General features: G+C 31.5%; 3 protein-coding genes across 6 annotated transcripts; 1 reads left to right on the forward strand and 2 right to left on the reverse strand.

The window, feature by feature from the left end:
* On the reverse strand, window positions 1-2,815 carry LOC149512167 (uncharacterized). 3 transcript variants are annotated; one of them, XR_016332619.1, is made up of 3 exons: window positions 2,430-2,815; window positions 1,173-1,303; window positions 1-1,092 (listed from the first exon to the last, which is right to left on the reverse strand). XR_016332619.1 is itself a non-coding variant. In XM_089752648.1 (2 exons), exon 1 carries the CDS (start codon window positions 2,773-2,775, stop codon window positions 2,473-2,475), a length of 303 nt encoding a protein of 100 aa, XP_089608774.1. In that variant the 5' UTR covers window positions 2,776-2,815; the 3' UTR covers window positions 1-681; window positions 2,430-2,472. The 3 variants fall into 3 exon arrangements, 1 of the variants encoding a protein (XP_089608774.1); XR_016332620.1 differs by having other exon boundaries at window positions 1-681; window positions 1,027-1,092; window positions 1,173-2,813; XM_089752648.1 differs by lacking the exon at window positions 1,173-1,303 and having other exon boundaries at window positions 1-681.
* A 4,126-nt stretch (window positions 2,816-6,941) lies between these two features.
* LOC149512168 (uncharacterized) lies at window positions 6,942-8,917 on the reverse strand. The gene is made up of 4 exons (XM_089752616.1): window positions 8,682-8,917; window positions 8,329-8,529; window positions 7,547-7,717; window positions 6,942-7,384 (listed from the first exon to the last, which is right to left on the reverse strand). Exons 1-4 carry the CDS (start codon window positions 8,685-8,687, stop codon window positions 7,331-7,333), a joined length of 432 nt encoding a protein of 143 aa, XP_089608742.1. The 5' UTR covers window positions 8,688-8,917; the 3' UTR covers window positions 6,942-7,330.
* A 3,070-nt stretch (window positions 8,918-11,987) lies between these two features.
* Window positions 11,988-13,443, forward strand: LOC111313107 (putative lipid-transfer protein DIR1). Of its 2 annotated transcripts, none has more exons than XM_089752676.1 (2): window positions 11,988-12,364; window positions 13,269-13,443. In XM_089752676.1, the coding sequence occupies exon 1, from the start codon at window positions 12,064-12,066 to the stop codon at window positions 12,361-12,363; it is 300 nt and encodes a 99-aa protein (XP_089608802.1). In that variant the 5' UTR covers window positions 11,988-12,063; the 3' UTR covers window position 12,364; window positions 13,269-13,443. The 2 variants fall into 2 exon arrangements, with proteins under 2 accessions (XP_089608802.1, XP_022769548.1); XM_022913813.2 differs by having other exon boundaries at window positions 11,989-12,364; window positions 13,263-13,443.
* The last annotated feature ends 1,041 nt before the right edge of the window (window positions 13,444-14,484 follow it).

Genomic DNA, 14,484 nt, shown 5'->3' on the forward strand with positions numbered 1-14,484 from the left:
CAAAAATAGACACAAGAATGTTACCAGTAAGTTATTTTCAGCAGGATTGTTACATTTTCTTTAGAAAGGAGTCCTACATCCAGACAATTACAACCGAGTCTCTCCTCGTCAAACAAAGAGTTTAACCATTTGCCAACAAGAGAGCTCTAAACTACAAATGCAAAAATCAGAATGGTATTTTCCACAAAATCCTAAATGCGGATACTGCCCAGCCCTCAAAATACAACATGGACTTTCTATACACACATGCGGTTGCCGTACAGTTAATTTGTTCTTTGAACCAAGCAAATGCACAATGGTGTAACAACCTATTTTTTCCCCAAGTATGAAAACTGCGTCGGTTGCTTAATCACCACCACCTTTGATGTTTCCCTTTTTCCTTGCGGGGCTTATATTCAATTTCATCTTTAGATGGCTTTTTATCAGCTAAAAACTCCTCATAGTCCTTCTTCGTTTGGCTCTTCCCCAAATCCTCAAGAGATGGAACGGGAAACACTAGATTTTGAATCACGATCCCCTTTATCAGTTGAGGATTGAAGTCCTTCAGCATCTGTACTTTCAGCTTCCGACTTTAAGTTCCTCTGCAAATTTGTTTTGACAGATTAATCGCTCAAACTTTTCTCCATGTTTGATTTTTGTTCCTTTTTAACTTTCCTTGTTTTCTTGCGTCTTCAATGGTACCTACCAAACATGGTTGAAGAAGTAATTAGTGGATTCCTTGGAGATACACCCCGAATAAGGAGTTTCTAGTTAATCCAACTTTTTCCCCTTTTTTTTTTTTTCTTTTCAATCAAGTAAAAGGTAATCTTTCAACCAAGCTAAGCAGAAAAAGGTGAAGAATCCAAGGAAATCATCGAAGATACAAAGCTATTGGCTAATTCTTGCCAACTGTTGTACATGAGTACGTACGTGATCAAGGAGATTCGTAACTCCTTATTTATATGGTGTATCCTGACCTATGATCTGGACTGGCTGATGAATCCGTAGACTAGGGTCCCAAATTACATAAATTCCTAAAAGCCCTACCTCTTCAACACACTCTGAACCTTCAAAAGACAGCTTACCAATTGCAGGGGTCACTGGATACCACACCTGAAAGTCAAATTCTAGAAAATAAGCAAAACAAACTCGGAACTTCATTATCATTGAACATCTAAAAGGCAAATGTATACCTGTAATTTCTCAGATTCATAAAGCTCTTATCTAATCTGAATTTCATATGGTTTAAGCAGCGTATCCAATTTAGAACCATTTAGCCATTTATCTGTTGATCCCTTGTCACCTAAAATCACCGGTATTCTGTCTATAGAGAGGCATTAACCGAATATGTTAGTACAAGGCTCCTTGAATTTGGCAATGACGGGAATGAAAGGAAAAATGAATTATTCAAGAACATTTCCTCTTTTATCTGCTAGATTGCTACTGCTAGGAGATAGCGGGAATTATTATGCATACTGGTTCTTTTTTTTTTTTTAGCTTCACAGCTCTGGGCTCACTGTTACTGTCGCGAAACCTTATGTGGAAAATTACTTGTCAAAGTGGAACATTGATTTCATATTTATTAAAATTACAGAGCCTGTATCTGTCAGAGTTTAGGTATACTGCAACACTGACACGAACAAAGAAATGAATTCAATAAACCACAGTGTTTCTTATTAGAAAGGGTTCGGCTACATGGATCATAATGCAATTTTATGCTCCTTTTAGGATCCATATCCTCATTTGTTAGCTCTGCTTTTTCTTGCTTCCCCTCTTTTTCTGCTTCTGCTTCAATACCACTAATGAAATCTAATAATCTATTGCCAATACAGATAAAACAAATACACCGAAACAAGAATTCAATGAATTCATGCATTGATTTCCCAGAGCACTGGTGCTCTCTTGTTACTTGACAACAAGCTCTCTCTTACCCCTCTTTTCTTTTTTCTTTTTTCAAGCTGTATTAAACTTTTTAAGGATAAAAAAAAAGTACTACCACGTAATAGAAAAGAGAGGCAAATCAATGTAGAGAGACACAAGGGTAATCCCAAGTAGCATCCGTACTCTCAAGGGGACGATGTGATTTATGAAGAGCCTCAGAAGTCCATTTGTTAGGTGTTCCAAAGGGGCTCGATGGTTTGATTTGACAGTCTGGTAGGGATGTGTGAGTCTATTGACTTTGACAACACCATCAACATTATTTATTTTTTAGTCATGTTGAAAGGACGCAAAGGGCTTGCAACAGTAACTAAGCCTGCCTGATGAAACATTCTCAGTTTTTGCCCCTCTTTGATTTTCAGTTCAAGGAAATTGATGATATTCAGGAGAGTTGGATTAGTTTATTACCTACAAAATGTTCCCACTTCAAAAAAACATTGGGAAATTATAAAGCACTGTCAAATTTATGGAGCACCACTTTTGCTATATTTACAACCTGGAATGATACTGACCAGAGAAGCAGAAGCCCATCGGCATTGGCCTGTCAGACTGCCTTCATGAATGGGTCAGCTTCAGAGAAGAAGCCCTACCAAACCTGGAGAGAATGGCCTCATGACCATCCTGAGACTTGGAATTTAACTTATTGAGACCGTTTCCCATCCCAATACCGTTGGCTACTGAACTCCAGCAGGATGAGTTTTGAGCTGCACCGGTTCGATGAAGGTGGCACCTGAAGGAACCAGCGTGGTTTGTGGGAGAACAGATGCAAGTCTTCTTGGATTCCACAAATACTGTTTTGGTCTCCATCACATTCTTCTTTGCCTTCATCAATTCTTCTCCCTGATTTGGATTCGTCATTGGAGTGGGCCTGAGAAAGAAAATTAATCAACTCTTAAAGGAGGAAAAAGAGATGTGATATTGTACATTAGCAACACTCTGGCTATCCATTGAATTTGTACAGAAAGAACTTAAATGCAAAGTTAAGCATTCACGTGCCATTGTTCCCACATAAATTGTCATCTGGTAAGTTTAGGCAAACTTTTTTTTTTTCTTTTCTTGTCTTTGTTCTCACAAATAATTCATTATTTTCTAATAAAAAAATGCATGTTTTGTTTGGAAACATGCATCGAGAAAATGTATTTGATTTTTTTTTCTACAAGTTCTACCTATAAATGTGTTTGAATGAATATTAAAGAATGTAATATTCGAAATTCACTTTTCTATCTAAATCCTTATCCTCTAAAAAAAACAAGTCATTATTAATTTTTTTACTATTTATTCGAGTCAACAATAATATCATGATCTGCCGACAGAAGATAAAGTAGAAACAAGAAACTAGTTTCTTGCATAAGGTAAAGGTAATGATTTTTTTTTTAAACTCAATGAATATATAGTTTTAAAAAGCATATGGTCGAGAATAAGAAGTGTTTTTGTTTGTTTTGCAGGAAAAAGAAAGAGAAGCGTACCAGGCAGTCATGGGATTGGGTCCGACTTCTCTGACTTGAGTGACTATCTGGCATTTTAAACCAAAAACAGGGCTTAAACAAACTGAACACTAAGATCAGATGACATTTGATAAAGGCAAGAGAGTAAGAACTATTATTATTAGCGTAAGAAACGTTCAATTATCAACAAGATATACCAGAAATTAAGGGATAAATCAATATTCAGAATTTTCGATCATGCCATTGCCAACGGAGATTGGACTTCTTTTTATTTAAAATTTAATTTTAATGAATGAGGATAAGAATCATAAATTATCTAAAAGTAGTATATGTTGTCCTCTAATTTCGTTCATAAAATTTAAAAATTTTACTGATAACATATTAAATATTTCAAAATTTGAAAGAATATTTTATAAATATCAATTAATTATGATTTATTAATTCAAAAATTTTTTTATAAAAAAGTTAAAATCAAATATTAATTATGAAACGTAAAGAGTAGTAAGTAATTTCTAGTAGCTAAGGCTTTTTTTTTTTAATGGGTAATAAAATTAAGACTAAATCGATATGGTCAATGCTTACAAATCTATATTCTCTTCTGATCACTAAATATATTGGAAGACACAAAGTAATGAAATTTCAATCAACAATAGCAGGTGATTTGATAATCCTCTTTCCCGTCTGCCGTCTTAAATATACCTTTTTTTTTTTTTCCTTGTGCGTAAGAATTTAATTCAAGTAAAGAGTTTCTTCCTTTGCCAAAGTGAACTTTGGGCATCTCACTTTCATGATTTGATGATGGGGAGTTGAACTGTCCTCAGGACGAGGGACAAAAGGATCAAATACATGTGAATGAAAGAAATGCGCATTCTATTTTCAAATAAGATTAGATTTTATAAGGTGACTGATAGATTAAAGGTTACATCATCACCAAATACGTCAACGATTAAAATTATCCCACGTCATGTATTAAAAAATCAAATTTATTATTAAATTATAATTTCATCATTTTAGTAACATTACAAAATATTTTTTATATACTTATACTTAATTATACTAACGGTCAAATTTCGTTAATAAAAAAGATTTTTACTGATAAATTTTTAATATTGTCTGAATATATCATATTTTTATCAATATTTTATTTAACCGTCGATATAAATTAACTTTTTATGACAGTATATAATTATCTGCCAATATAAATATTTTATATACTGACGATTATTAACATAATATTCAGTATATGCTTAAAACAAAAAAAATTATTGGTTTATAAAAAATTGAATGGGATTTTTAAAGACGCATTTGGTCAAAGACACATTCAATAATCCATTAAAAATTTTTTTGAAAGGGATTATTAAAGGTATTTTTGTATGAATTATTTACTGTAAGTTAAATTCTATCAGTAAAAGAGATTTTTCCTGACGATTTTTTAATACCGTGAGAATATACTATAACTTATACCTACATTTTATTTAATCGTTGATATAAATAAATTTTTTCTGTCAGTATATGACTATCCATCAGTATAAATATGTTATATACTGATCGTTATTAATGTAATTATCAGTATAGGCTCAAAACAAAAAAATTATTAGCTTACAAAAAATTGAATGGGATTGTTAAAGACATCTTTGACAAAAAACACTTTCAATAATTTCTTATAAAAATTTATTGAGACAATTATTAAAGGTGTTTTCCGTAAAAAATGCAAAACACCTTTAATAATCGATATAAAAATTTTTTTGTATTGATTATTTATTAAGGTTAAATTCCGTTGGTAAAAGAGATTTTTATTAACAAATTTTTAATACTGTCATAATATATTATACTTATACATATACTTTATTTAATCGTCGATATAAATAAACTTTTTTTGACAGTATATGACTATCCGTTAGTATAAATATGTTATATACTGATGGTTATTAATGTAACTGTTAGTATAGGCTCAAAACAAAAAAATTATTGGCTTATAAAAAATTGAATATGATTATTGAATGCGTTTTTGGCTAAAAATATCTTCAATAATTCTTTATAAAATTTTATTGAGTAGATTATTGAAGGTATTTTTAGTAAAAAATGACTTCAATAATCCCTTATAAAAATGTATTGAGAGGATTATTAAATATGTTTTTTTTATAAAAAATACCTTCAATAATCTCTTAAAAAAATTTGGATTCTTGATAACAAATTTCTCAAACATATCATAGATTTAGACTATAAAATATTCTTACAATTGTATGACTAAAATGTATGAAAATCATATATCAATTCTGTTTAGTTGCATATGAAAGGCTTAAGAGATGTTGTAAGTGTAGAAGTGTCATTGATACATCTGGCTTTATTTTATTTTTTTAATTTTGAAAATTATGCATTTGACTTTTCACTAAGTTGAACTAGTTCACTAATTGTCAAACAAATAGTTCCCAATTTGTAACATAGTAAATAATCTTTAGTCTTCATTTCTACTAGGGTTTATATGACTGTGTTAGGACATGTGTTTATTTATTTATATATATTTTTTATATTTTTTTTATGAAATATATTTAAAAGTTGAAGTTAATGTAGTAAGTATTTTATCAAAAATATTAAAGATATTAAATAATATTTTTAAAAGTTGTGATAAATTAAATACTCATATTAACTATAGATACATTAAAAAAGATAAATTACTGTAAAATTTATTTTAAATTAAGATAAAATGATGTATATGATAAAAGAATTTTTTTAAATTAATATATATTTTTTATAAATAATTTAAAATTAATAAATATCTTATATATCATCATAATAAAAAATTTTAAAAAATTATCTTATGTGTCAATTTGTTAAAACAATCCACAAAAATATTTACATCAATAATTATTATATAATAACTATGTATGTTATCATATCCGAGTTTTAACCTCACAAGTTGATCTCTTTTCCTTATTTAATGTAAAAAAAAAAAAACAATTTAGACGCATGAAATGTACTAATTAAGTACATTGCAAATTGAAATTAAATTCTATTTAAATAATTTAGGGTTCCAAGGTGATCTGTGGACCATATGGTACAACTGATTTGTTGATTTAAGTGCATATGTCCGACACATAAAGGACCTATTTTTACATCTTTATCTCAGTTTTTGGGTATATCCCTCGTTCTCTTTCCTTTACTCTTCTTTTACACATTTTCTTTTTCCTCTATAAAGCAAAAGGCTCTCTCTTTATATTTCTTGTTTGCACGTACGTATATGCTTTGTTTTGTTTCAATTTTTTGAACCCCTAAGCACCCATTGCCCACCTTAATCCCTACTTTAGGAATAGGGAAAATAGCGAAAAATTAAAGAAAAAAGAGAAAAGATGGAGTGAATGAGTGATCAACTGATCCTAATAATAATTCTCAAAGATTCACTCGTAGCCCATGAATGATGTTAAGCAAAAAACAAAAGAGAAAGCTGTCCAATGTTTTCAGGTTCCAACCACTCTCAAGTCAAAATACTTTTTTTTCTTCATGTTTTTTCTTCCAACTTTTTCCTTAATTTGTAAAAATACTATATATATACATAAATAGTATATGTTGCCTAAAAAAAAATTACCTCAAGAGGTTTGAATTTGATTACTAGATAAAGGTAAGTACATTTTCTTTTCCATAGAGTTGAAAGGGAATATAAAAATGTTGAGAAGGTAACTCACAATCATTTTCTCACTACGTAGAAGAAAAATTTTTTTTTTTTAAACCTTCTCCTTGACAACAAGATTCTGCTCATAATAACCCTCACATGATAATTAACATATTCATAATAATCACTATAATAATTTTCTTCTTAGCCTAATAAGAATCCCCTTAATATCCAAAGGAGAAGGGAAAATAAATACGTTCCATGGCATTATCCATTTACTCTTCTCAACTCCTTAGACTATATATATGTAATCCTATATATATGACCTTTAGCATGCACTTGGCGATGGGCAACGGCAGCTTCACAATACACAAGTTGGCAGCAAGCAGCTTGAAAAGAAACCCAACCCTCCCTTCTGCATCAAATTAAACAAAGGAAAAAAAATCCAAAGGATTAGAACTTTAATGGGTGATTATCATTAACAAATGCATCAAAATAAGCACAATTTTATTAACATGGGATGGTGTGAGATTGTGAAGCTTTGAGTTTAAATTTTAATGGAAGAGTGGAAGCTTACCTTTTTGGGTTTAGCGTAATCAAGGAGCTGTGGGGAGATTTTGTAGAGGTCTTCATCAACAGGTTTGGGTGTTGGCATGGGTAGAGGAGAGGGGCTTGGTGGTTCCTCCACGACACTGACCTCCCAGCTTTGCTTTTTTCCTTCTTTAACATGCGACTGTCGTACTTTTGTCTGCAAATGTTTCATTCATTATTACCAAAAACCCTATTTACCATCATTTGATCATACATACCAATGCATGTTACTCAATTCATCATCATCATTTCATCACAATACCTTTTTTTGTTTTTAAATAAAAAATGTTATTAATGAAATTCAATCCCATGGCAAAAAACTTTTGGTCCCTACCGGCAGACTGACCATTGGAAAGCATTTTCGGAATGAATTTTCTCCTTTATTAGAACATGGGTGTTCGTATTCGTTGTCATTTTTTTAATTTTGAGCAAACCATTTTCTTTTTCTCACTTTATTTGGTGAGCTTTGAGCTTCTTTCTATGGATTTTTTCTTTTCCTTTTTGACATTTTTGATCCTTTGTTGTAACCACGAACTCCTTTTCAAGAATCAAGCGTGAACAATTCGATGCGTTTCGAAGAAATCATAGCCTTTCGCGCGCATCAAAAGAATAAAGATAATTATGAAAAACAAATGAATGAAAGTATGTCACTGCACGTGCAAAAGTGAAAACAAAAAACCCAGAAATCAGCTTTAAAAATGAGAGAAAAATGCAAAGGAAGAAGAAGAAATCAAGGTTTAAGCCTTCTTCGTAGTTCTTAGTTCTTACTCTTGTGCAAGGAACAACAATCATGGCAGGAGTAACAACGTCATTCTCATAAAGATCACCGGCAACATACAAATCACGATCCTCAGTGTAGCTGTAACGAAGCAACCCAGCTTGTCTAGCTGATTCGAAACACTGAGTAAAAGGGAGGTCATTGTTGCAATCCCAGCTGCCAAAAGCTGGAACATGGCTCCTATAATAATCCTAAACACGCCACAACAAAACAAAAGCTATCTCATCATCAACAATACTGCAAACTAAAAAAAAAAAAACATTATTAACCAAAAAAGATTAAACATGAAAGTGAATTTGAAGCATAGATGAGTATAGTGGAAAGAAGGGTAGGCTTTTCTTACATCCATATTCTGACAGAGAGAGACTGAGTGAAATGTTAGAATATCTTGGAGATAGACCTGACTTTTCAAGAGGCCCTTTGAAAGGAATCAGGGTGGCTGGACTGAAAAAGGGTTTAAAATTTGTGTTCTCTTTCGCTTGTTTCTTTCTTGGATGGGCGTGGGAATGTTAACAATTTAAAAGGGGAAGGGAAGCTATGAAGGAGGGAGGGAGGAATGGAGGAATAGGGTAAAGTAGGGGAAGGGAGTGGGGTTACGGTGGATCCAAAGCAATAAAACATCTGTTAGGTAAAAAAAAAAGTAGCCAATATAACGAAGTTTCACAGTGGCAGACACAAGGACAAAGAGGTAAGGTAAGATAAGAAAAAAAAAAGGTGAAAACCAGGCAAAGAGAGAGAGACAAGTAAACAACTAACAAGGTTTGGTTGCTTTTGATTTGGGTTTTTAAAATATTCTTATTTTTTAACTTTTTTTGCTTGCTTTATTTGTGGCTGGTCAAATATTTATATGCCTAGTTTCTTTGTGGTTTTGTTTCGTGGGTTTTTTCTCAAATCTCCAAGCAGCCAAAGGCTCTGCCAGGCCTTTTCTTTTTGCTTTCTCGACTCCACACACGTAGCCCAGTAAAACCTGGTGCTTTGTGTAGAAGAGGGTGGCTATGATTGAAAAAGTTCGAAAATTTAACACTGTTTTTAATGGTGCTGAAGATAACAGTCTTTTAAAGTTTAAACATGCAGAAGACAGTAGAATAAATTATGTTGCAGTTCAAGAGATAAGGACATGTGCACTGTGCAGACAATCTGTGGCCTTTGCTCCATTGGCTTTTAATATATCTTCTTGATTTAAATAGCAACTTTTTTTGGAATAATAATAATTTGAATCAAATTAAATTTGATTCTATAATTTTTTTTATAATGTATAATATTATAAATTTTAAAAATATGATATAAATTTGAATTTGACTTTTTTTCAAATCAATTCGATTTGAATCGAATTTTATTAGTTTCGTTCGACTTATTGGTTTTAAAATTTTAATTTTTTAATTTTTATATATTATTTTAATAAAAATTTTAATATATTTAAATAAATTTTTATATATAATAATTATTTTATTTTATAAAAATTTAAAATATATTAAAAAACTAAAACATTATATAATTTGATTCAATTTAATTATTTTTAATTTTATCATTTCAAACTTAAAATCTAATTCAAACTTAATATATATATATATATATATTTAATATTCAATTTTAATTCGAACCAAATAAAATAAAATCAAATGCTATTCTTTTAAATTAATTTCTAATTTTTTCGATTTTTTTCTCTGACTTACCATTTTGGCTTTGAGTTTGGTATTTTATTTTATTATATACCAAATAATAATGATGTTACCTACGAGAAAAAATAGTAAAGGTTTTCAGTCCGACATTTACCTTGGAGTGAAAAAAATGTTTTACTTACACCTTGTGGAATAAAAAGGAAAAGGAAATTAAGTGTGATAAAGTAGGTTAATAACCAATTACAGAATTTTCATCTTGTTGTTGACAAACGGCAAACGTTGAAGAATCTTGCCCTTAGGCCTCAGCATTAGCCTTACTGCCTTAGCTTAACATTCCTCTCCATAAAATCTATAAGGCTATATCAATATCTGATGTAAGCTATTTTGTTTGATGCAGTGACATATGCAATTTACAAGTATATATTTTATTAATTTAATGTACTTTTATTTTTATCAAAGATTCAATTAAAATCACCAATCGAATTGCTATAAATGGAGAGAGCCATTTGAATAAAAATTATAAAAACTTTAGACTTATAAGATACATATACAGTAATACCTTATAACATATTTTTTCATAGATAAGCTGAGATTATCATGTGATAAATGCACGGGAATGTAAGATAAAAAGATTAAAATAATAGTAAGTTTTTATATTATATTAAATCTTTAATTTAAAATTAATTAAATATAATATTAAATATTAAATAACAAAAAATTTAAATCTTAAGTGAGGAACAACAACAAGAATAAAAAAAATTTAAGCATCAAATAAAAATTAAATTTAGAAGGGAAAGTCAACTTAAAACAATAAAACAATGAAGGTACTCTGTTGTCAACTGGCATGGAGATTCTAGAATAAGACAGGAAACATGGCTTAAAATAACATCAATTGGTTTCTCATTGAAAGATTGAACGTTCAATTCATTGTTTTTATTTAAGTTAATAATATGAATGACTTTTAAATTATAATAAAATATTTAATAAAATATTTAAATTGTAAAAATAAAATAAACCATAAATAATAACCAAACATAACATTCCCTCTCCAATATCTTTTCAGGGTTGGTATATATACTACTGGCTATGACTTTTTGCTACCTCTAGGCTGCTGCTGTGCTACTTGTCCCATTAGCCAAATTTTACTACATTGCTCCTCGACCGTGTCAAGTTGGACAGGAGTTTGTTTTGGGTAAACAGAATATAACGAATCAACAAATATAATAATGAAATTAAACCAGACACTTTGCCTGTTTAACTTGACCACAATAAGAACAGCTAACAACAACCATTGGTTCTGTCACCAAAAAAAAAAAAAAAAAACCATTGGCTCAATGATTGTTGTCTTTTCTCAATTTGGAAATGCATTATATTAATAAAATAATAATAGTTTATGAATGTTTTGCTGAATGAGAGGAATGGATGTTGGCGGGTCATCGTCACTTGAAAACGTGCAAAGAAGGGATAGAGATAGGGGTCTTCAGGAATTATTGTCCCATATCCAAATCAACGAAATGATTTTTTTTTCCTTATTAATAGAACTAACCGTCATGGAAATGACTATTGAGCTCTTGAGGTTGAAAATTAGATGCTTAATTTGTTGTGAATAAGGCAAAATAGAAAGCAACATATCTTTGAGCCAAATTTTTTGTAGTTTCATTCAGCGATGTGTACTCTTTCATTTGGGAGGAAATTAACATATCAATGCACATTATATATAAACCAAGACTTGATAGCAAAAGCCATATGTATTTAAGATTAATAAATCGTATCAAAGTTCATGACAGATCAGATAACATTCCCAAGTCTGTTTTCACAAAAATCTGTCTTTGTGTGGTAGTTATGGAACCCATCTAAAAATGAAAGCATCTTAACAAAGCCAATGACCATTGGACACTGCACCAATGAAGAAAAAATAAAAAAGGGCCCTACGAGCACCCGTGACTCTTGAATCCTGACAATTCTCATTCACGGGTCCAAAACTCGTGGTGCCAAACTAAGCTTGCTAATCACTATATAGCTGCCCCCAGATTTTACAAACACATCCTCACCAATTGCCATAGTTTCCTTGAGGCCTGAGCTAGTAGAGAAGTACTAAAAAAAGCAATGGCTACAGGGAAGTTGGTTGTTTTAATGATGATAATGGTGGCATTAATTGTTGAAGGCTCGAGGGCAATAACCTTGTGTGACATGAACGATGACGGTCTGGAGGCCTGCAAGCCATCTGTGACCCAGCCGAACCCAGTTGACCCATCACCTGAGTGCTGCGAGGCTCTGAAGGGGGCTAACTTGACGTGCTTGTGTGGTTATAAAAATTCATTGTTGCTGCCTTCTATTGGGATTGATCCAGCGCTTGCTTTGGCTCTACCTCCAAAGTGCAAGCTTGAAATGCCTCCTGATTGTTAAGGTATATTAAACTTCTCTCGCCATTTTCTTTCCTACATTACATTCATACATCACTAGAAAAAGTGCTTTAATTGACGGATTATTTCTTCATAATGAGTACTTCTCACTTACAAGTACTAAAAACTATTATAATCTATGTATGTTTGTTCTAAGATGTGGCATAAGCATTTACAACGACCAGCAGCAATCCTTCCATCACCTCTCATTCGATTCTGTGGTCATATTTTATTGATGTGCCATTTCATCCACCCTGAAAAGGATAATGTCTCTCCTTGGTGCTAGTTTGATTTCACATCAATCACAATATAGTAAGGAATATTTCCTGTCCTTTTTTACGGTGCTATTTTGTCGCATTCAGTGGGGCCCGAAACATAACATTAATTCAGAGGCTATACAAGGACAACCATGTGGAATCATTCTGACTAACCCAATGAAACCTGATGGAGTAGAGGACATGGGGGCATCGAATTTTAGGCACCCACTAGTCCTAAATACGGTTCACAAATCATTCGACTCAGAAACTAAGTGTATCACCCCAGAGCCCCAATCCACCATAGCCTTAGGCCCAATTGTCATGGTCTCCTGAACCTTTTTGCATTAAGAAAATTATACTAAACCAGAGTTTTTGAGGTTTTTTTCTTTTTTTAGCCACAGAATTTTTGAGGTTAAGTGACATGAAATGCATGATTAAAGGCCCTTATACTATTAAGTTTGGTAGAAATGAAAATGGAAGAAAGGAAATTAAATGGAACCAATTCAAAATGAAAAAAAAAAGGTGGTTATTACTACCTACCGAACACAACAATTATTACTGCTCATTTGTATAATAATAATATATATATATATATTTATATATCTTTGAGAAAGGTTATTATCCTTGACAGCCAATCTACATATAGTTTCAGGATTCCGGAGCAGCATGAACCTGCTTTCTCATGTTTGCCAGCCTTTGAGAAGTTTCTCTCATTTGATGTGGAAATGTTTACAAGTTATCTATATGTATATATTAATTAATAATTTGGTTACTAAAGATTGTATGAATTCTAGTGGCTGGAATTGTCCTTCTTCTGCTCTTTTCAATGCTTTACTCCAGATCTTGAAATTTTCTAGATTTGAAATAATTGACCCATTTTTTTCGCTTGTTCTTTTAATCAATCAATTTCAAAGTTCTTAAATTGGGAAGGATGCAAGAAGATACATTTTGTCACATTTGTCCTTCCCGACGTGATAATATTGATTAAAGTGTAATATATCATTTAGTAATTAATTTATTAGCCTATGAATGGATAGATTCTATTTACCCAATAATTATAGCATTATGCAAGAAAATATAAAACATTTGGAACAATCTTCTGCTAAAAAAGTATTAGATTTTAATGAATTAGTTGATTAGCAGCATGACGCGGCATAATTAAGGGAAGAAAAAAAAAAGAAAGAAATATAAATGGAAGCTTTTTTTAACCTTTACCAGTAATAAAACTCAGATGAAAGGTGGACATAGTTATATCATTGAAGTGAAGGCATGAATTTGAAAATGAATTCACCATCGTCAAAGTATAAAGGAGAAAGGCAAAAAGGAGGATATTGGTTACTCCCAAGGGAAGAGAGGTATGCTCCTTTGACCCATCATCACCCGCCCGTCTATCGAGCAAAATTGCTGAATGCTTTATCCCCAACAAAAACAAAAAAGTTGTTTCAATTTGTTATAATGTAGATGTCACTATCATCATAGAAAATGAACATGCTCTTGTTCCTTGTTTTTTTTTTTTTTGGGCCCAAAAAATACATGACCGGTTTTCATCATGGGCTGTTTTTCCCTCTTTTTTATTTGTGGGAATTGTGATCCATTATCAACTCTACCTTTCTTTCTTTCTGGTAGCAATCCTAAGCATACCGAATTCACTGTCTCTTTCCAGTGAGTACCATCCATCATTCAAGACCCAAGTGACACAAGCCCACAGCATTGAGAAACCAGTTCATCCCATGTCACAAGCATTAACAACTTAAGTTAACAACAAAAGGAGATTTATAAAAAACAAGAAGAAAAGAGAGGGAAAAAATAACAATAGAGGGTTGGCAGCAGATAAAGGTAAAACTCTGCATGATTGTAAGTCAAAATTA

Source organism: Durio zibethinus, chromosome 23 (genome assembly GCF_047325235.1).
Source record: "Durio zibethinus cultivar Kanyao isolate XHJ-2024 chromosome 23, ASM4732523v1, whole genome shotgun sequence".
NCBI lineage: Eukaryota > Viridiplantae > Streptophyta > Magnoliopsida > Malvales > Malvaceae > Durio > Durio zibethinus.

What these genes read in the sequence shown, in the direction of transcription:
- LOC149512167 (XM_089752648.1), bottom strand. Translation starts at nt 2,775, where the DNA reads ATGACGAATCCAAATCAGGGAGAAGAATTGATGAAGGCAAAGAAGAAT.
- LOC149512168 (XM_089752616.1), bottom strand. An exon ending in TTGTTGTTCCTTGCACAAGA is followed by an intron (nt 7,718 to 8,328) that starts GTAAGAACTAAG and finishes AAACATTTGCAG; the next exon opens with ACAAAAGTACGACAGTCGCA. An exon ending in ATTACGCTAAACCCAAAAAG is followed by an intron (nt 7,385 to 7,546) that starts GTAAGCTTCCAC and finishes AATTTGATGCAG; the next exon opens with AAGGGAGGGTTGGGTTTCTT.
- LOC111313107 (XM_089752676.1), top strand. Translation starts at nt 12,064, where the DNA reads ATGGCTACAGGGAAGTTGGTTGTTTTAATGATGATAATGGTGGCATTA.